This window comes from Acomys minous (genome assembly GCF_964271855.1).
Source record: "Acomys minous genome assembly, chromosome: 8".
NCBI classification, from domain to species: domain Eukaryota; kingdom Metazoa; phylum Chordata; class Mammalia; order Rodentia; family Muridae; genus Acomys; species Acomys minous.
Window position 1 is genome coordinate 78,361,608 of NC_140489.1, and position 21,369 is coordinate 78,382,976.

The window sequence follows — 21,369 nt, forward strand, 5'->3', positions numbered from 1 at the left end:
ACAAGCTCTTGACCTCCTGTGAGCTGAGCAAGTACTTTGTCCTATGAGCTATCTCCCTTCCCTTCAGCCAATGTCAGCATTATTATTAATACAGCCTGTAATTCACCTGAGGACATGTCATCTGTCTGTCCTAGCTTTACACAGAATGCACAAATGTTATCATTTGCATTTAAAAACCCTTGGTTCTCACCTATTCTTTCACGCTACCAACCCTAACGTGGGAATATAGTAATTTTTTTCCCAATTACTCCCCAAGGCTAGAGAGATGGCTCCCTTGCTACTCTTGCAGAGAGATTAGGTTCACATTTTACCAGGATGCGGTGTTTCCCAATCATCTTTAATTCCGGTTCCATGAGGATCCAGCGCCATTCTTTGGTGTCCATGACTACCAGGCGTGCATATGGCAAACAAACACACTTGCAGGAAAAACACTCATACACAAAAATGTAAAAAAAAATTAACATTTATAATTTATTTCTGAACAGTTGAACTTTGTCCAGTGATGACATATAGATAAACTCATGCAAGATGTGGTCATTTCACGATCGCTTCTTTTCCTTGGCATTTGTACTGGTCAGGGTTCTCTAGAATGACAGAGCTTATAGAACACACACACACACACACACACACACACATGCGTGTGTATATATACATATATATATATATGTATATATATATATATATAAGAATGATTTGGTACATCTAATATAACAGTGTCTGCCTAAAACAGAAGGTTCAAGAATCCAGTAGTTGTTAAATCCCCAAGGCCAAGTGTCTCAGCTGGTCTTTAGGATACACCAGAATCGTGAAGAAGTAGGCTCTAATGCAAGTGAAGGAATTGACTTAATGAGGGCAAAAGCAAGCAAGCAAAATAATAGAGTTCCTGCCTCTGTGTCCTTTATCTAAGTTGCCAGCAGAAGGTGTTGGCCCTAATTAAGGGTGGATCTTCTCACCTCAAAGATCCATATCAGAAGGAGGTCTTCCCACTGGACATGAAATTTAAGTTAAAAAGAACCTTTATAGGTGTTCCCAGCCATTTGGCTTTTCATTAATTCCTTATGTAGTCAAGTTGACAACCAAGAATTACCTGCACAGTGTCATGCATTTAATGTTGCTCTGTCTTTTCATGACTTGAAGCTTATCATCTATTATCAACGAATAACATTTTTGGTATTCATGAACTACAGTTGATTTACCCATTTGCCTGATGAAGCTGTATTGATTACTTCTAAGTTTGGCTTGTTGCTAACAGAGTTATGGGCTTTGTGTGAAGATGCTTTCAACTTAACTGAGCAACATTCTAGAAGGCTGTTCTGTTCTTACATGCAGTGGGTCTTACTTCTCTTGCTAGTGTCTTTCACTAAACAGAACAGGCAGTTTAAAAATGTGAAACTTATCAGTATGTTTCTTCACGGATAAAGCTTTTAGCGTTGGATTAAAAAGTATTCTTAAACATATGATCATCTGTGTTGTCTCATTAGAAATTGTGTAATGCAAGTTAGTAAACAGTTTGGTTATCAAGGCTTGTCAAAAAACAAACAAAGTCATCCATTTAAAAATTCATAACAATATTTGTGATAAGTGAGTCTTTATCAGTTTGTTCACTCTCTAAAGCACATGCTTCATAAAGTACACAGGGCCATCTAATTTCCTTTACAACATCTCCAAACAGTAATTTACCTCAAAAGAACCATGTCTCTCAGAATCTTACTCTCATGGTTTCATATTTTTGGCATTTGGTTTCTAAAACTGCTTTACAACATATTCATGAATTTAGAGTTAGAGGATAGAGTGTTTTAGATCTGATCAGTTTTTAAAGCAAATTGATATTTTAGCTTCTTTTTTGCTATCATTTATTTTTGTGTTGTAGGTTTTTATTTTGTTTGTTTTTGTTTTGTTTTGCTTTTGTTCTTTGAGAATTTCAGAGTATATTTTTTATATTCTTTCTCATTGCAACTTCCACCATATCCTCTCTCTCTCTCTCTGTCTCTCTCCCTCCCTCCCTCCCCCTCTCTCCTCCTCTTTCCTTGCCTCCCTTCCTCCCTCCCTCTCCCTCCCTAACCTCCCTCTCCCTCCTTCTCTCACTCTCTTTCTTTCTAACTCTTGCATTTCTCTCAAAAAAAAAAAAAATCTATGAAAAACCATGGAGCCAGATGTATGTTGGCTAACTGCTCCTAAGTACAGGATATGTCCTGGAGTTGACATATCAGTGTCATTTTATTGAAGAAAACGGATTTTCTCTCTTCCAGAAACTATTATTTGCAAATAGCTTCTTGTTGAGGGGTGGGGCTTTCTTTGTGCCCACACCCTCTCCTTCCTGCTTGGTTTTTGTCTGCCCTGGACTTGGGTAGCTTGTTGGGCAAGCTGTCACAGTCTCTTCCCTCCTTCCACTATATGGGTTCTTGGGATCGAACTCTAGTCTTTAGGCTTAACTGCAAGCACCTTTACCTGCAGAGCCATCTGACTGTCCAACATTCCTTTTTCCTTCCTTCTTTGCATTTCCTGGGTAAATGAATGTTTCTGGTTAATTGAACATCTGCTCTGAGGTACTCTTCTTCCATTAGAGCCTTTAATACATTACTTGGAGTTAGTTGTTAATACTCCAGTGATTCTAAAAAAGTATGTTGCCTCTGAGTCTGAGGTAGTAATTGTGTAGACTCTTTAAACCATGTCTTTCTTTTTCTTTGGTTTCTTTTGTAATTTTATTGAAAGCAGAAAAGACAGAATGGGGAAAAAAAGAGTTCTATCTTTATGATTTCTGTATTAGCATTTATATCATTTAGCTGGAGCTGGCTACTTTTTAAAACAACTTGCTAAAACTGTGTTTGCCTGAGAATTCAGTTTTCTCTGGTTTCTGTGTTGTCCACTCCCAAGTCTCCTATTGCTTTGGGATTCCACTAAACTCTGTTTCTTAAGTAGCCTCTATCTTCTAGGTCCATCAGTTCTAGCCCACCTCTCCTATACTGGAATCCTGATAAGGTGGTAAGATGTAGATGTTTTTATTCTGTGCCCCTATTTATTCTCCATTAGTAGAATCAACAGTATATTCATTATTGTTATATTGAAAAAGAAGTGTGATCAAATATTAGGTTGGGATAGAAAATAAACTAGCCTATACGTGTGGGGATTATAAGGACTGGATTTGTCTTATTTTTCTAGTATTAATCAACCTGTTCCTTCTGATAAGTGCAGAGAACTGAAACCAGTTTTTGATTATCCAATCAGAAATCTCAGGTACTTTGAAAAAGTGATTTAATTAATACAAGGCAACTGCATTTAATATCTAATTAATAGTAACAATTATTATAAGATACAATAATATTTTTATCCGTTTTGAGTAGTGAGATTACCTGTGATAAATGAAGAATATAAATTTATAATATATAAATATTCACTTTAAAATCACAGCTATCGTAGTAGAAAATAATGTTCCTAAGTCTATTCATTCCAAAGATTAAGTATGGCTATATTGGATTTAGTGACTACAATGAATTAAAATACATAGTTCAATAAATGAGAAACTGCTCTTACTAATAGCATATGTAATTAGGATGGTGGGTAATTAGGGCTTAATATGAGTACCAATTGTGAACTGTGGGATAAGTAATCAGCCTTGTAAGAATATTGAAGTCTAAGTCGGCTTACTCACTTGAAGGGGAAACTAGTGGAGAAAAGTCAATGTAGTCTAGAAAGACAAGATATGGTAATAATATGACTTGGACTCAGGTGGATATGGCTGGTAAATTGGCTTAACTTGGTGTTGTATAGTCTCTACACATTGTAGCTCCAGTTTTCTTTTCAAGCATCCATTATCGAGCATATCTTCTTGGTGAGCAAATAAAAGTGCTGCATGAAAGTCCCATGCACGGCGCCTGACATATAGCAATCCCAATACACATATTGCCAGTGTAAGTTACTGAGACTCGGACAGAATTTAAAAGAATTTGAGTGGCATTTCTTTTTCTAACCTTGTCATTAAACATTGTGAACATCAAAGTGTTTTAAATTTTAGATTTCTCATTTAAATGAAAATAGACCAGTGATATTATATTAAGAAATTTGTTATTTTCTTTCATGAAGATTGTGATAAGATGTTAATTACTTGAAAAATTCATAAGTAAAAAAATGACTGCTATTGCATAATCTTATCTCATACGCTGTATAATTGCTCACTCTTGCAAAGTCTAGTGAAATATTTTTCCTTCCCTATAAAATGCACAATTAGAAGCAGGCAGGACATATTAGATAAGATTGGAATGAGAAATTGGCAAAAAAATAATAATTAAGACTCTTAAAATGTTTAGCCATCTGTTGCAAAGTCAGGAGAATGGTTAAAAAAAATATTCCTAATTTGTAAAAAATCACAACCATAGAACTTGAAACCCTGGGGAAATATTCCACACAAATGTATGCACTTATTTTTCTTTATACCTAGCTAGGGGATATATCAAAATATGAAATATGTATGATGCTGTTTTCATTACAGTTTCTTCCAGCTATCTGGTTCCTCAGAAATGAGAGAAGCCCTCGCGGCAGAGAATCTGGCCGCGTGGAGCTCACAACAGCTCATTATGGCATATGAGGCTTTTCATCATGGGTCCTTGTCTTTCTCCAGATCTTCCAGCCTGTTCTGCTGTGCGTTGTTTTGCTCCTTAGTTACTCATCTTTACTTTTTACTCAAATTAGCATGCTACCGTCTTTCCCATCTGTTTGTATGCGGGTAGCGGCTTTCTTCTCTAACTTCCGTGTTCTTGATATCTCTGTAGCTGTAGTCTTGGGCCATTATAATTTCTTTTAGCAAAAGTTATCAGTTATCTATCAATTCTAAGATATCAGATTGCCTTTATTGTTTTCTCTCTAATTTGATAGCTTTAAAAAATGTCCTTGACTTTCTTGACAACATGCCCTTTGTGCTATGCCCACTCCTGAGGGTGAAGGAATGAGTTTTTTGTTTTGTTTTTGGGTTTGGGTTTTTGTTTTTTGTTTTTGTTTTTGTTTTTGTTTTGTTTTGTTTTTTTTAGAGGAAGGGTTTGCCATTGAGGAGCTTGTATTCTTCCTGGTAAGACACATGCAGTAGAATCTGACAGGCTGACTGGTTTATTAGCATACATGTAATCCTCCTTATGAGAAGCTACTTCCTATTTCTGGGTTGCCAGCATTCTTGGGTGGAAAAAAAAAAAGATTCAAGGCACTTGAAAACATAGCTAAACAAAATGCTTGCATTTTTACATATAATATTTATGTCACTTTATTCTTAGCGTTTTGGTTTTGTCTTGTATATGTTAAAGCATCTCACATATGTTAAAGTAATAGTCACAGAGATTTTATTGGACTGCTGAAGCCGTCCTTAAGATATACAGTTCCTTAAGAACAGCACAGGGCCACACTGCTCAGCAGAATTGTCACCGGTCATGGACAAGTTCTGTATGCATATTTGCCCAGGTCAATAGCCACTAGATACATGTATCCAGCTTGGCACTGGAGACTGGGAATGGGCCTAGGATTATTTGAAATTGAACTTTTTAAATAAATTACTTTAAGGCAACTTAAATAGTCACTTCTGGCTAGTGACTATCTTTAACACAGCACAGGCAATGGGCAAAGCAAGCCTAGCAGTGACATAACCCTCCACTCCCAGCTCACTAACCATCATAGCTAACTACCTCCACTAAGTTTGGATGCACTGAAAATTAAGTCACCCCATAAATAATCTCTGAACAGACTTTTTCAGGACTCTAAAGATAAAAATCCAATAGTTTGGCTCAAATGGGATCTATTTATTTTATTGAATCTTCCTTGGGCTCAGATGCTTACATGACATATGAAGCCATTGTGTTCAATTGTTACTACATGCAGTGAGGCCTGTTCTGAGCTCTGCAGGACTTCTTGGATAACAATAATGTCTACATACTAACACGGAGACCCAAGAGCCCAAGGTTTACTTCTTCACACCTTAAGAACACAAAAGCAAGCATTGTTCCTTAGTTTTTCTGGAAATTTCCCAGAACTATCTCACTTGAGCATCCTGGCTCGTGAACAACCCAGAATCAGTCACTCCTACAATAGAATTGATTGCATCAGGAGTGTCAGAAGGAATACTGGCCATTCACTCCAGATGTCTAGGTAGAGTTTATGTAGTTCTCAGATATGTAAAAGTGAAAGGCTGCCAACATTTCTCCCCCCAATGGGGAGATGGAGCCTGGCGACTCTCCTATTCAAAGTTTTGTGGGAATTTTCATACCGAAGCTATGCTTTCCCTTGGTGAATTTCTTCAGACCTTCATTGCCCGCTCACCATTCAAATACAAAACCCTAAGTATCCGGACCCTATGAGTCTTCCTCCTACTCCACTCCCAGCATGGCTGCTGAAGCCTCACAGTTCAACCCAGTCATTTTCCCTTGGTCCCTAGATTATACTTAAACACTTATTGTCCCTCCTAACTGTATCATTTCTCCAATGGCCAGAGTTGTGGTTTATTTTTATGCTATCAACAGTGCAGATAACAATATTTTTATGTGACACAGCTGTGCTATTTTATATTGTTTTGCTCATGACCAACTACTGCAAAGCATAAATGTGTGCAAACCTCTAATTGGTACAAAATGCATGTTTTATTGGGTTTTTTTAAATGTTAAGAATATAATGGGATCATATTGAGTTCTTCATATTGGCATTGTGTCTGGCTTGTTAAACAAATACCATGTTCTTCTGTGGCATGCTCTGTGTCTGCTGTGATGGAAATCATGGTTGAGTAATAAAGAATGTTTATATCAAGAGGAACATGAAGCATAGTGAGCTTAATGGTGTTTTAACTTCAAGCATAGTGCTTTGTCACATTATAAAGTATCAACAATCAAGACTGTGGCAGCTTGTTTTGATGTGATATTCAGCAACATCATAAAAATTCAAGTTTGAAAATAATAATATAGGTTAATGGACAGATACATTTATGAGACGGGATTAGATAGCAGTTCTCTCTTTGTGCTAGATAGTATTCTTCTTTAAAATTTTAATGTATTAAAAAATTTTAATGTATTATAATGTATTCAGTTACATCCAGAATGTTATCCCCTAACTTGTATCTTCCTGTTCCCCCACCCCCTATGCCCCTATTTACCCTATTCCCCTCCCCTAGCCCTCTGACAGAAGGGGATCTCCTCCCCTACCATATGGCCATAGCCTATCAGGTCTCATCAGGATGGCCTGCTTCCCTTTCCTTGTTGTGCTCTGAGCCTCCCCACCAAGGGGAAGTGATCAAATCAGGGGGAGCTAGATAGTGTTCTAAGCATCCTATCTACATAGCTTAATGATCTCATAAAATAACCCCGCACACATATCTCATTGTTGCTTGCTGGCGTATAGTCCTGGGAACACTCAGGGATGTAGCTCCTTGATTCTGCCTTCACTTCATGTGCTATAGAGCCACAGGTGCAGTTCAGGCTTGAAGACAGCAAGTGCTACTTCACATCTCTGCCCCTCATTCCTTGGGCTTAAGAAAATATCAGCTACTTAGTATCATCGAAAAGGGAAGTTTTGCTAAAAGTAAAGCACTGCATTGTATCCATTATAATAAAAACAGAAAACCAAATCCATTTAACTTGTACCATTTGCAAACTAACTTCAGTGCAACCATACCTACTGTTCAAAACATCAGTGATAATATGAGGCACTACAAACGTCAAATGGTGCAAAATATGTTAGGGTCTACCTACAAAAAGTCTATGTTCAAAATCTGTTAGATTTCTTTAGGGGAATAGGTAGGTTTGTGAATGTATAAATAATAAACATTTTATATGTGTTTCAAAATTTCATGGAGAAGTTTCTTAAAATGTATTGTAATTCATGTACAACAAGCTATAAAATTACGAAGAATAATTATTAGCTTTTACTGATGTTCTTAGAGACTGCTATTATGTTTCCATTATAGTTGCCTATAAATGCATGCAAAATGGCTTCTCTTGGGACTTATTAAGAGGATATACTTGGTTTCTTGGAGAAATGTTATACCTACTTATTGCAAACACACAAAATGATTTTATATGCTGCCTAGAAGAGAAAGTGATAGGCTGACTTTTGGTGATTCAAATCAGGAAAGAAAATGCTATATAGGTCAGTGATGAAAATCTGTGCTAGGGTGGCATGGTAGCAGTGTAAGCCCAACCTTGGCTTTAAAGTACACTGATTGAATTGTTGACTTTGGAGATCCTAAGAACATCCAAGGCCTGAATCGTATGAGGTCACAGGAAAATACCAAGTGCAGTAAGAGAAGGTGGTGTGCTGCATTTGGAAACACTCTGTTTGTTAAGTCTCAGATCTCTCTGTCTCTCTCTGTTTCTCTGTCTGTCTGCCTGCCTGCCTGCCTGCCTGTCTGTCTGTCTCAGCCTCCTCCTCCTCCTCCTCCTCTTCCTCCTCCTCCTCCTTCTTCTTCTTCTTCTTCTTCTCTCTCTCTCTCTCTCTCTCTCTCTCTCTCTCTCTCTCTCTCTCTCTCTCTCTCTCTCTCTCTCTCTCTCAGAATTTAAAAGACAAAAATTCAGGCAGTTTGTATGAACAGGGAACTTGTGAGTTTGAAATTTTTCCTTGTTACAGGTTGAGACTTTATGTGGGTTAGAAAGTATTGTTCAACCTTGTAGAGATGAAATTGGAGTGCAAGACATTGCATATGTTTTATGTATAATTGGAGGTTTAATGGAGAAGAGAATGGAATAGTGCTAGAGGTCAGAGGCTAGCCATCTTCCTAATGGCCATGAATTGATTTCTACTTCTTCACAAAATGGAGATTGAACAAAACAGAAAGTACTATTAGGTGTGTCCTTTGGTGTTGTTATTCTTCCTAGAGTTTCATTACTAATTCAAGCTACTCAAATAGAGTAGTTTTCACAGTTGACCCATTCAGTTATTTTCTAAATAAGACAGGAGACCAGGGAAATGAAAGCAAACTTTTCGTTCAGCACTTGGGCTCCACCAGAAGCTGTGGGTATACTGAGAACATTGAATGGATTAAGAGATAGTCTGTGGTTCTCACTTCCTCAGAGTCAGATTTCAAGAGACTTTACTTAGCCATTCCCTAACAAACATGAGCATCCTCCGAACCTTCTGTTGACATACTCCTTTAATAATACTTCCAAACACTCTCATACAGGCTGTAACTTTTATCTTCTTGCTTCTGGTCTCAAGCTTGGAGTTATTCCACCATTGCCTGCATGGATGCATTCAGTAATGTTTATTCAGCATTATTCGGAAGAGGTTTGACTCAGATGAGTATTCTAAAAGGACTCCAAGAACTTTCAGGACCTCCCAGTCATTAGGTTTGGGTTCTGTGTGTTTGTGTGATGATTTGCTTTAGGCATTCTCAGCTCCTATGTCTTGATCTTGGGGTCTACCTTCACTGCTGACTGTCTGTCCGCCGTACAGTCTGTACTTCTGCCTGCCCTCTGTCGTCACTAATGCATCTCTCTTGCATTGATGTGCATAAAGCAAGGAGGAGCCTACAGTCCAGCCCTGTTTTTTGACATTTCTTTAGTTTTTCTGATAGTCTTTGTATTTAGTGAGAATTTCATTGTCTATACAAAGTATTTTGATCATATCTACCCCTCTGCCCCTCCTGCCCCCTCTCCTGACCCCCAACATACCCTCCCCTAACTTCATGTCAGTTTTCACTCCTTAAACCAACTAAGTCCAGTTAGTGCCACCATGTACCTGAGTGTAAGATCATTGGAGCGTGGTCAACGTACCAGAAGCCACAGTAAAACAAAAGCAGCAAAACCAAAAATAACAAAACAAAGCCAAATAACTGTCTCTCCTCTCATACCATATCAACTGCCAATTTCTCTGTGACCGAGGTGGGGCCTCATGTGCCCCTCCCCCATTCATTCTGCAATGTTGACTGGCCTGCCCTTGTGCAAGTCTTAAACAGGGAAACCACACAAGATACTGATTGACAGAAGGAAGCTCTAATTTCTGGCTCTTTAAGCCCTCTGCCACACGTTCTGGGGTGTTCTCTGAGCTTTCTTCAGCATCTGCTTCCCATTCTGGTCTTTTCCTATCTGTTGGTGTTTTTGTTGGTAGTTAGCCTAGCTTTTACACCCAAAGTTGAAGACTGATCAAGATAGCCTCAACTTCTTTCCCTTTAAATCATAATCTGAGATCTAAATCCACAACTGTAGATAGCACTGGCAGTTTTATTTTTCTTGGGGATTTTTATTGTTTTTTTTGTTTTGTGTGTGTGTGTGTGTGTGTTGTTTTGTTTTTGCTTTTGCTTTTCTTTTGAGACAGGGTTTCTCTGTGTAGCCTTTGCTGCCCTGAACTCCTTTCATAGACCAAGCTGGCCTGAAAATCATAGCAAACCTCTGCCTCCCCTGAGTACTTTGATTAAAGGCATGTGTCACCACACCTGGCTCACTGACAATGTTTTGGCAAGTTTGTTATCTGAGTTTTGGTGAAACTCAGGGTCTAACACTTTTTAGCCAATATTAATCACTAAGCTATTGTCCAGAGTTTGAAACTTCATGCCTCTTGTTGATCCCGGGTTGGTCCTTCTGAGATGTTTACCCTTAAGACTTTTGAAGTAGGTTATCCCTATCTTGGTCCCCAACACTTCCTCTAGATTTTATTCTTTTACTGCTAATGTTTAAACCATCCATTCTAGACCACTGGATTCACCTTTGGCTCCATCTTCTTCCTCTCCTCTTGTCCAGGCTGATAGTTTTTCTTCTGTTTATTTTGTTTCTTTAAGAACTCATCACCTTTCTCAGTCTTTATTTTTTTCTTTCATAATCCCAGGATAAACTTTCCATGGAACAAATGCTCAGTATTTTATGAAAGGAGTGCGTCATTCTTCTTTTTGCCCGATGTTTATTACTAATGAAGAAATCGTGAATCTAAATAAAGCCAACAATTAGGAACCCAGCCATATTCCTTTATTTGTACTCTAAGAAAGCAAAGCATTTAAACCACCTGAGACAGAAGATCTGTTCAAAAACAAAAACAAAAATGTCATTCTTTGAACCCTTCCAACCTCTTCAAACCACATCTCTAATTAAAGTTTTAGCTACTGGATAATATGTTGTTGTTAAAGCCATGTGAGCAGTGTGGCATGTTCACTGGGTGATAGCACAGGTGATTTACGTCGCTGCTGGATGTTAGATAGCACAGGCTACCCACTTAGTGGTTGGGTTTCTCATTGGAAACTCCTGTGAAGAAGTATGGTGCCCCCCCTTGTTGACTGTAACTTTAAAAAGGCAAAGCATGCTGAAATTCTACATAATTCTATTTTTAAAGTGAAAGAAATATCATTTCAATAATTTCCTCAGTGTCTTATTGAGTTACGGTGAGGCACAATTATGCCTGTTAAATTGATTTACCAGATGGAAGGCTATATTTAATATTTAGCTGACTAAATTGTAAGAGACTGGAATTTCATCACATACCATAAAGATCTTATATAAAAGTAAAATTAATTTTAACTAACTACATTTTATAAAATAATTAGAGGTTAAGCTTCATTCTTTTTTATTTACATTGAACCAAGAGGGAAAACTGTTCTTAAGCATCAGCATCATGATAGAATATTTAGCTTAATCATTTAATATTTCAGATGGGTTCTCTGAGCGAGAAACATAACAATTTTGGAAATTGTTTGCTTGCCATGGTTATTTCATTATTTTAAAAGTGCTATTAGTATTTTAAGGCTAAAATAAAATATTCTTAATTTATACTCAATAGAACACTCAGTGATTCAAATTTTAAAAATACACTTTTTTGCCTTTTTGTATTGTGTCTAAGCAAATATACTAATAAAACATTTGCTTTTTGTATGAGATTAAATATTACTAAGTGGTAAGTAGTAATTTTAAATAAATTGTTATCTTTTGCTAAGCATTGGGATATATCATTAATAATTCTCTTTACTACCCTACCTTGTCACTTAGAAATAAGACAATAAATACACATCCCAGTAAAACCATACCCACTCAGAGCTAGCATCCTGCAGGTACCAAACTTCTAAAACAATGTCCATCTTGGATTTCTTGAGTCAGTGCAATCAGTTCCCAATGGCTGCTGTAACACATTTCCACAAACCTAAGTGGTAAGAGAACAAGCACATCTATTATCTATCAGTTCTGTATGTTGAAGTGTGGCATACTGGACTAGCGTCACATATCAGCAGAGCTGTGCCTCTGTGTGGAGTCTCCAAGTAGACATCTTTTCCTGCATCCTCTAGCTTCTGAATGCTGCCAGCAGTCTCTGATGTAGACTCCACCTTCAAAACCAAAAGTGGCCAGTCTTGCTTTTCTCCAGCTATGTGATCTGACATGCACTAGTTCTCTTTTATACCTGTAGAGAAAAACTGTGTGACAACTGAGGGTCCACTTGAAGCCAGGATAGTGTCTTAGCAACATTAAATCCATCTTTATCTTTAATTTATGCTTTACTATGTAATATAATGTTCAGGCAGGTATCTGCACTCTTGGTTTCTACAGATTCATCCAACTGTCTCCCTACTGGGTGTGTAGACTTTTCTCATTTTTGTTATGCTTTAAATAACAGTATAACAAATATCACCGCATCATTCATATTTTACAGGTCAGTGTGAGTAATCTAAGTTGTAGGCAAGTCCTCTACTTATATTTGTTGTTGTTGTTGTTGTTGTTGTTGTTGTTTGGTTGGTTTGGTTTGGTTTGGTTTGGTTTTCTGAGACAGTGTTTTTCTGTGTAGCACTGCTGTCCTGGACTCAACTTGTAGACCAGGCTGGCTCACAGAGATCCACCTGCCTCTGCTTCCCAGGTGCTGGGGTTAAAGGTGTGCGGCACTGCACCTGGCTCCTCTATTGTTTTATATGAGGGCATGAACATCTACCTATGCCAGACTTCTAAGAGAAAACTGAAGCAAATGGAAGTGTTTTAAAGAATATGTAAGTTCCTGGGACAGGACACATAATATATTATCATATAAAAACAATGTTATATATGTACATATAATTTGATTCTAATCCTCATAATTCTTTACATGTAAAACACAAAACAAATGTGTTATCAGAGTATGTTATGTTGTCCATGCTTCAACGTCCAAAACACATATGATTTGTATAATCAGAAGAAAGTAATGAGTATTATATGTTGAACGCTTGAGAAGATTCACCATGAACTGAGTTAGTGAGTAAAGGGTTACCAACAGGTTTTGAAAAGGAAAGTCTCTGTTAAAAGCAGACATTGGTAGCATATTTTCAATAAGATAAAGAAAGATGTGCTGTGGAATTTCTCAGAGGAGCTGTAGGAAATGGCACTCACATATTACCACAAATGTGGCTAGTTATTGGAAGTCAGACTTCCCCCAAGTGGTTTTTAAAGATTTTATATATGAATTTCATATTTTTAAATGGTTATAATTAGACATATTATCAGAATGTAGAAACTGACTCATAACATTAAAGATTCATATTATACAAGCCAAGAGAGTTACTTATACTGAATGCCACTTTCAAAGATTCATAATGCTTTGTCTAATTAGAGAGCTTTTTGGGTTTTGGGTTTTATTTTGGTTTTTTGTTTTGTTTTATTGTTGTTTTTTGTTTTGTTTTGTTTTGTTGAGACAGGATTTCTCTGTGTATCCTTGGCTGTCCTAGACTTGTTTTGTAGACCAGGCTAGCCTCAAACTCACAGAGATCCGTGCATCTGGCTTAACTATGGAACTTTTAATTATAATAAGTTGCATCTTTTTTTTTTTCATAGTCTTTCTATGTTGCCTTAAGCTGTTCTCAAGCTCTTTGCCCTTCTTCCTGTCTCCCAAGCACTGGGATTATTAGCAGAATGGGCTACCATGTCTGATGATCTAGTGCCTTTTAACTCACTAGGCTAGAGAGCATAGTGGGCCTCCCAGTGTCTTTCATAATGATAATATGTACTGATGAGACATTTACAAAAGGAGCATAAATGATGAGCAGGAGCTACCCCAGAAAGCATAATTTCCATGCAGGACACAGACTGAACAGTTGCTAGACTGTCCCCTTTCAAGTGACAAAGCGCTACAAACATCAGTGTCTAAGAAAGAGGACAGGTAGAGAATGGCAAGGAAAACTTCAGCGGGTTGAAAGTGGTGTGCCTGAATGGACAGATGCCCAGTACACCAGGGAAGAGTGAATCATGCCAGAGAGAAGCTCTAAGGTTGGAATTAGACGTGTGACCTTCTCCTGTGATCCTAGAGCTAGACATTTAAGGCAGATGCTCTAACTCCTTGAATTTTCCAAACCAAGACCTGTTAGTATAATGAAATATTTAGTAACCTAATCTTACTCTTGATTAATAATCATCCTAGCTAATATTCTGAAATTATTTATTTAAGATATTATTTGCATAAGTGTTTCTTAACTCAATGGCCTCCTTTTTCTCCCCTTATAATCATTCCTAATGGAGATTTTTTTGCATTCCATAATGTGTGATATTGAATATTTATGACAAAATTATTAGTGTAAAGAACATTCATAACTAGGATTAAACATTAGCTGGAAACGTGGCTCCCAGATAAGAGTGCTGGCTGCTCTTCCTATTTCAATTACCTGCATCCACATTGTGCCACAAAATCATCCAAAACTCTAGTTCCAAGAGTCTGTTTCACACCTCTGACCTCTATGGGCCGTCATTCATGGTGGTGCATTGATAAACATACAGGCAAAATGCCTATACACATAAAATACAATAATAGTTTAATTTTTAAAACTTTACTAAGACAAAATGTACACAGTAGGTACCCATTGTCAATAGCTACTGATACATTTCAAAAAAATAAGTAGAAATTATACTTTAAAAAAACAAAGAAAATATGTGGTCAGTTACTAATAAAACATTTTAAATAATATTGGAAGTCTGCAGAAGAATTAGTACTTTTACAGTTTTAACAGATAGTGTTGCACTGAGCTCAGGAGTCTACCACTTGTAGGCATGTGTCAGTCTTATTGTGGTTTTTATTTTATTGGTTGTGTTTTATTTTAGTATAATTTCTTTAGTCTTCTATGGTGTCGGGTCCCAGCCCGCGGGAAAAATCGAATCAGGGTTCACCTGAAAGAGGGAGTGGGGATTGAAAGTAGGATGCAGAGACGCAAGGAATAATGAATCAAGTCAGGACATTTCTGATCAAGATTCACTTTATTGCTGACTAGCAGGAACATATATAGGGCAAGGTCAATAGGACTATTCTTATCTCACTCACCCTAGCCCCTGGGCAAGAATGCAATAGCCTAAATCGCTCCCTGTAGAACTTCCTAGTTCTCTGAGTAGTTCCTTGTAAGAACTTCCTAGATCCTCTGGGTGGTTCCAAGTGGAGACTTCTCTACTTCTTTCAAAGGTAAATAGTCCAAGGATGGCCTACAACACAAGACCTCGTGATGAGGTAAAGGTCAGCAACTCGAAGGTCACAGCATACAGCCTAAGCACAGGATTTCTGACATGGCAGAATTTGGCGTGGGTCCCCACAATATGGGCCACATCAGGCATTCAGAGAGAACCTTTCAATCTTTTGCCACGATGTGCAATGAACAATATTGCTACTGTACTTTCATAGATAACTAAACAATTTGCCAAGATTAATCTCCTGTCCCATGATTAGGGTTAGCACATATAAAAGTTAGCACCAAAGTTTGACTCATGTCTGCCTGTGTCAGCGGCCTGCACACTTCCACAGAGGGTTTCCTATGGGTCTGTATGGAGAGGTACACAAGCAAATCATGATTTTCCTTGCTCATCCTTAAATACCCTGTGACACACCAGTTTCCTAGTGTTTCCCAGCCTGGGCCACATAGTGGGGATTTCTAACTTGTTAAACCATGCTTCTAGTACTCAGTATACTCCTAATGTCCTGATTTGATTCTTATGCCCAGCAAGTACATTCTGCACCATTGAGATGAGTAGGAGAATAAAGATTTAAAAGCCTTTCATTCAAGAACCATTATTCAGATGTGTGTTCTGACTTTTGTTCTTTTTTCTTTGAAATGAGATAAGAAAAGGGTCCTGGGTCCATTCTGCTTAAGGTGTTTTTTTTGTTTGTTTTTGTTTTTGTTTTTGTTTTTCTCAACCCTGGACTTTGGAGATAATTTTCTATGTAAGCTTTTCATATGAGCAGGCAGACACATTCAGATGGTACATACGCTAAAAATCAGGCCTTCTTTAGGTTTTGATTCATTGAAATGCAGAGAGTAGCTTTGAGGTGGAGATGAAACGCTGACTAGTACAACTGGCCGTGAAGTGTATTCATAGAGAAGCCGATGTTCTTTAACATCAGTCATCTTCTGACCTCTCAGGATTTGTAAGTGTGTAACATGGAGATCTCCAGCTTTTAATGGAGATTAGAGCATTGAAAGCAAAAGTTTGAAAGAGAGAGAGAGAGAGACAGACAGACAGACAGACAGACAGACAGACAGACACACACACACACAGACAGACACACACACAGACACAGACACAGAGACACAGAGGCACAGAGAAAGTGAAAGTAACTCTAAGGTTACAAGAGCTGCTCAGTAATCCTCTTGCCTGGGTGTTTGTATCATCTCCAGCAGTGCTGGTAGGGTCTGTAAATCTTCAAACTGAGTGTATAGAGTTATGCAAAGGTTTGCCTGGTGACTGTCTGTCATTACACTCTCATCCTCATCCTCACCACTGACACATTTAAGTCTCTAATGACTACAAATTGCTGAAATTCAGACAGAAGCTTTTGCTAGAACCATTGGATATGGCCTTGCCTCAAAAGCATTTACATTGCAGTTTTCAAATATGCATTTATGTTGCAGGTGATGGTGTGTCCATGATTTCTGGTGTTTGGAAATTCAGGTGTTTTCTAGATTTACAAAATCATATATATATAATATTTTGCATGCTAATACTGCTATCTTCTTCCCATACTGATGACCAATGATGTCTCAACATTGCCTACTGTCCCTGGTGCCATATCTTCTCTGGTTTAAAACTAACCAATGCCTTATTTAAGACATTATTCCATTCAATTCTCCATTAACTGCAGCTTATAAAGACTCTTAATTAGAGTCGAGTTGTCTATGCCAACAATGTGATGGATGGATGAGAAAAGGGAGAAAGGCTATGGAACTTACTATAATTGCTAACTGGCAATGTTGTCTACATAGCAGTGAACAGGGTTAAAGGGATGTGGAGATACCCAGAAAATGGCAAGAGTGAGAAGCCATTCCCATGGCTGAGGGTGAAGGAACAGCTGAATCTTCAGTTCCAAGTCATGGATCACTGACATTCAGGGAGGAAGAGAAGGCAGGATGTACAACACTGAGGCCAACAATAAGCATCCTTTGTCTCCCATCCATTGCCTCATGAAGTGAAAAGTCAGTGGTTTTATTCTTTCTGGGCTCCATATTTTTAATGTTTAGTCTATTAGGTTTCATTGAAAGTTGTACAAAGATCTGAATCTAAACAAACAAACAAACAACAACAAAATCCAAATCCAAACTCTTTTTTTTTCTGAGTAGATCATGGGCAAAACAGAGAGAGTGCCAGTATAGTAAAGATTAGAGACTCACAAACCTTCATTCCTATAATGTCAGTATTTTCAGGCACAGTATCAAATACACAATAAAAAACAAAAGATCTTGCTTTATTTTTATATACAAGAAATACAGTAGTTCTCAGTTTAAGCTGACAGCCACAGGGAAGAGAATAGGGAGCAAATAGGTACAGGCAATTGATGTCTTATGGGTGTGGGGGTGTGGGTGTGCTCTGAGCTCTGCTGCTACCGTTCTTTCAAAGGAAAGACTTAATTGAGCAGAAACTCCAAGAATGTTGTGTCTACTGTGGATGGCCACAGGCACTTTAAAAAAGCTGTTTTCTAGTTTGTATGAGGTCCTTCTATAAGGAAAAGAGGAGCATCTAGCATATTTAGGATAGGTCAGGGTGCTTACACACAGACTAGGCTTTGTCTCATTACCTCTGTAAACTTGGACAAGTTATCCACCCTCTGTAGTTTGACTGCCTCATAAATACTATAACATTATAGATAGAGCCTATGGCATATGCATGTTTTATGTGTGAGATAGTTAGTATTGATAAAATAGTTGGGATTCTATTGCAACAATGAAAATGTTAGTTGTCATTAAAAACAGTCTTGTTCACACCACTTCCTCCTCCTCCTCCTCCTCCTCTTCCTCCTCTTCCTCCTCTTCCTCCTCCACCACTACCACCACTACCACCACTATTACCACCATCTAAGATTCTGCTACACAAAGTTGGAACTTAATGCTCCCATTCCTTTAACATAATTATTTTAAAATGTAATGATAACCATATATATTCACTATTTGGGATAATATAGCTAAAGAAATAGTTATATATATGTATATATGTATGTATGTACACACACACACACACACACACACACATATATATATATATATATATATATACACATACATACATACATACATACATATATGGGTGGTTCGAGATTGTGCTTTCAAGCATATATCTTAACTCCAAACTTTCAGTCCCAGCTTGGTCAGCCTCCTTTTTCATGACCAGATGCTGAGGGCATAGAAAGAGTCACTCAGTGACACTGGATCACGTTGTATTGTTGTGTTGGGTGTGTTTTCCCAGAGTTTTAGGGTAGAAACTACCGATGAAGAAATATCTCTGGAGTCAGAGTTAGACATAAATTATGCTCTGCAGAGGTGTCTTCTTATTGCCAGGAGCCGGGTCAGGGTCTCCAAGCTCACATTAAGTCACTGTTTTAGTGGCTGTTTAAGTTCAGTCTTGAGAGAATTCGGAGGCCAGCCAATGAAGAATAATAAATCTTCCTCGGACCTACCCATAATTAGTGATTAAACCTCCCATTACCAATTACAGTTGTGCTAGATAAAAGTTAAGTAGAAAAGTTATTTTTGTTTCCATTTCACATTCTTGTTAAGAGAAAGATGACAACTTATTTTATAAAATGATTACTATATGTGTCTGGTTGATTAGAGTTAACACTTATATGCTTGGGTTTTTAATTCGAGAAGATTGGACTGGGAGAAGATCAGCTTTCTTCTTCTTCTTTTTTTTTTTTTTTTTTTTTTTTAAGTTTCAACACAGGAGCAGTTGGCTCTTTATTTTTTAATTTTTATCTATTTTCTTTGTCTCAATTCCCAGCCTCAGAGCCCAACTTGAAGGTGCGGTCCAGGTTAAAACAGAAAGTGGCAGAGAGGAGAAGCAGCCCCTTACTCAGGCGGAAGGATGGAAATGTTGTCACTTCATTCAAGAAGCGAGTGTTTGAGGTGACAGGTAATTGAGGATTGGGTAGTCACACACTAACACTTGCTGGTCATAGGATTTTTTTTTAAAGTTTAGAATAAATAATCCCAGTTATTATTAAAACTTATTCTGAGAACTACTTCTTGAAAGGCAGTTTATTTGAAAACACAAATAGTTCAGTCAACCTTGCTATGTATTCACCAGCTGTATTGTGCAGGAAATGAAAGGGGGAGTTAAACAGCTATGTGTCAGTCAATGCACAGCAAGCAGTACCAAAGCTTGCCCTGTTCTTAAAAACAGACAGTCCATTTGGGAAATGCCAACCAATAGACTATAACTCTTAATGAAATCTGATCAGAAACGAGCTGAGGGAGGCTCAAGAAAAGCATGCCCCTCCCCCTCAGACGTGAACATAGGAAATACAACTGGGAAAATTAAACTATGTGGAACAGCAGAACCTTGGCTTTTCAACAAATTTACAGAACTCATAAAGGACTTTATGTGTTTACTAGTGACCTGGGACTCATGGCAGGAGGGGGAAACACTGCTCTTTATGAAGGGGAAAAGATCGTCATTTTCACTAGTCTCAAATGGAAGAGTTCATATTTTTTTAGCTGCCTGGTTAGCAGTGGGGTGAACATGTTAGGAAATTCAACCTGATGACTTACAAACCCCCTCATCCCATTTGTGCCTGTTAGGAAATAAGAGAAGCACGTAAGGTTACATGAACCTAGCAGGCTAGCCCCAATCACACTGCCAACTGCCTTTCAAGGTTACGGGAACCTGAGGGGCTGCACAGAGATACCGGCTACCACTTCCTGGGTACTTAGAGAAATGACTGGTACTTGGATGGTTCCTCCAAGCGCAGGAGGAGGAGTTTATGGTCTGAAGCTATGTTCTCCTTCTGAAAGAAGTGAGACTGTTCTAGGGTAGGCAGCTAGTGTTAGCTCTCCCCAGAGCAGCTCTCACCCATCGTATGTCTGGTGAATGAATGGGTTTCCTGTCTCTCCTTTAGCGAGAACAAGATTAGGAGGAGAGTCAAGAGAAGAGTCTGAAAGGGGTGAAATAATGGGGCAGCTTAAAATTTTGACAGATTATTTCAGTTTGTAAAAAAAAAATATTTCAGTCTCCTCTCTAATTACAATAGATTGGTGGTGTTATGTGAAAAAAAAAAACTATTAGTGATTACATTTTGAAAACTTTATCCTTGGAGGATGAGAAATTTTGAAGAAATGAACAATATTTATCTTCAATACCAACATAATCACAAATTTATAGTAATCGAATCCTAAGTTTGAAAGTACAGAATTTTTTCTTAATTTTATATGGTAAAAACCCACCCTTCTCATCTCATGTGGGATGGGAAGTGAGCCTTCTGTGGGTATATGCTTCCAGCATCTGGGCTGACACTAAAGATATTTTAATAAACATTTTGTTACTTTTTAAAATTTAAACTAGGTTTTCCACTGAGTCTAAATGTATCTGGAGGATCTGAACTTCAGCACACAGGTGTCTTCACCTAGGTCCCATGCTGCTTCTCAGTGGACTTCCGCCCAACTTGAGTGAGCTCTGCATTTTGATGGAGAATAGTTTAGGTGCCCAGTTGGAGGCTAGCAGAGTACCACAGCAGTCAGAATGTCATTTCTCTCAGGCTCTTCTCTACCTTTTTTTTTCTCCTTCCCCTTTACAGGTGCACGTGCCTGCTCTTTTGTCTTTTTTCTCCTCTTCACAATTGATGTGTAAAAGCAAATGGTCATTTCACACATTTCCAAATTCTAGTATTTTGTTTCTCTCTTTCTCCCAAAAGTTCATCTTTTAAAATGTTTATATGTTGACTTACCCCCCTGCCTACTGTGATCCTCCCTCTCCATCTCTATTTATTTATTCTTCTTCTACCCACTTCTAGATTTACTCTTTCTCTTGGGTCCTCCCAGTTTATCCCCAATAGCACTCACCACTTATACTCAGATCCTAACCAGTTTGTGGTGTGCAGCCTGTTACAGTAGTTGCTATGTGGAAAACATACCCAAATTCTGGCCTGGGGAGATAGCTCAGTGGTTAAGAGTATTTGCTGTGCTTCTTCAGTCCCTGAGTTTATTTTATAATACCTATTCAGAGCAGCTCACAACTG

General features: G+C 38.0%; 1 protein-coding gene across 24 annotated transcripts in view; it reads left to right on the top strand.

The window, feature by feature from the left end:
- Positions 1-21,369, top strand: part of HDAC9 (histone deacetylase 9) — an 861,568-nt gene that overhangs the window by 483,593 nt on the left and 356,606 nt on the right. For 17 of the 24 annotated variants that reach the window (XM_084791698.1, XM_084791708.1, XM_084791711.1 and 14 more), the window contains one exon: positions 19,137-19,268. The exons of the other annotated variants lie outside the window; for them this stretch is intronic. In XM_084791698.1, coding sequence (XP_084647824.1) covers positions 19,137-19,268 — 132 coding nt within the window. The remainder of the gene's footprint in view (positions 1-19,136; positions 19,269-21,369) is intronic. 24 annotated transcript variants of the gene reach the window in all.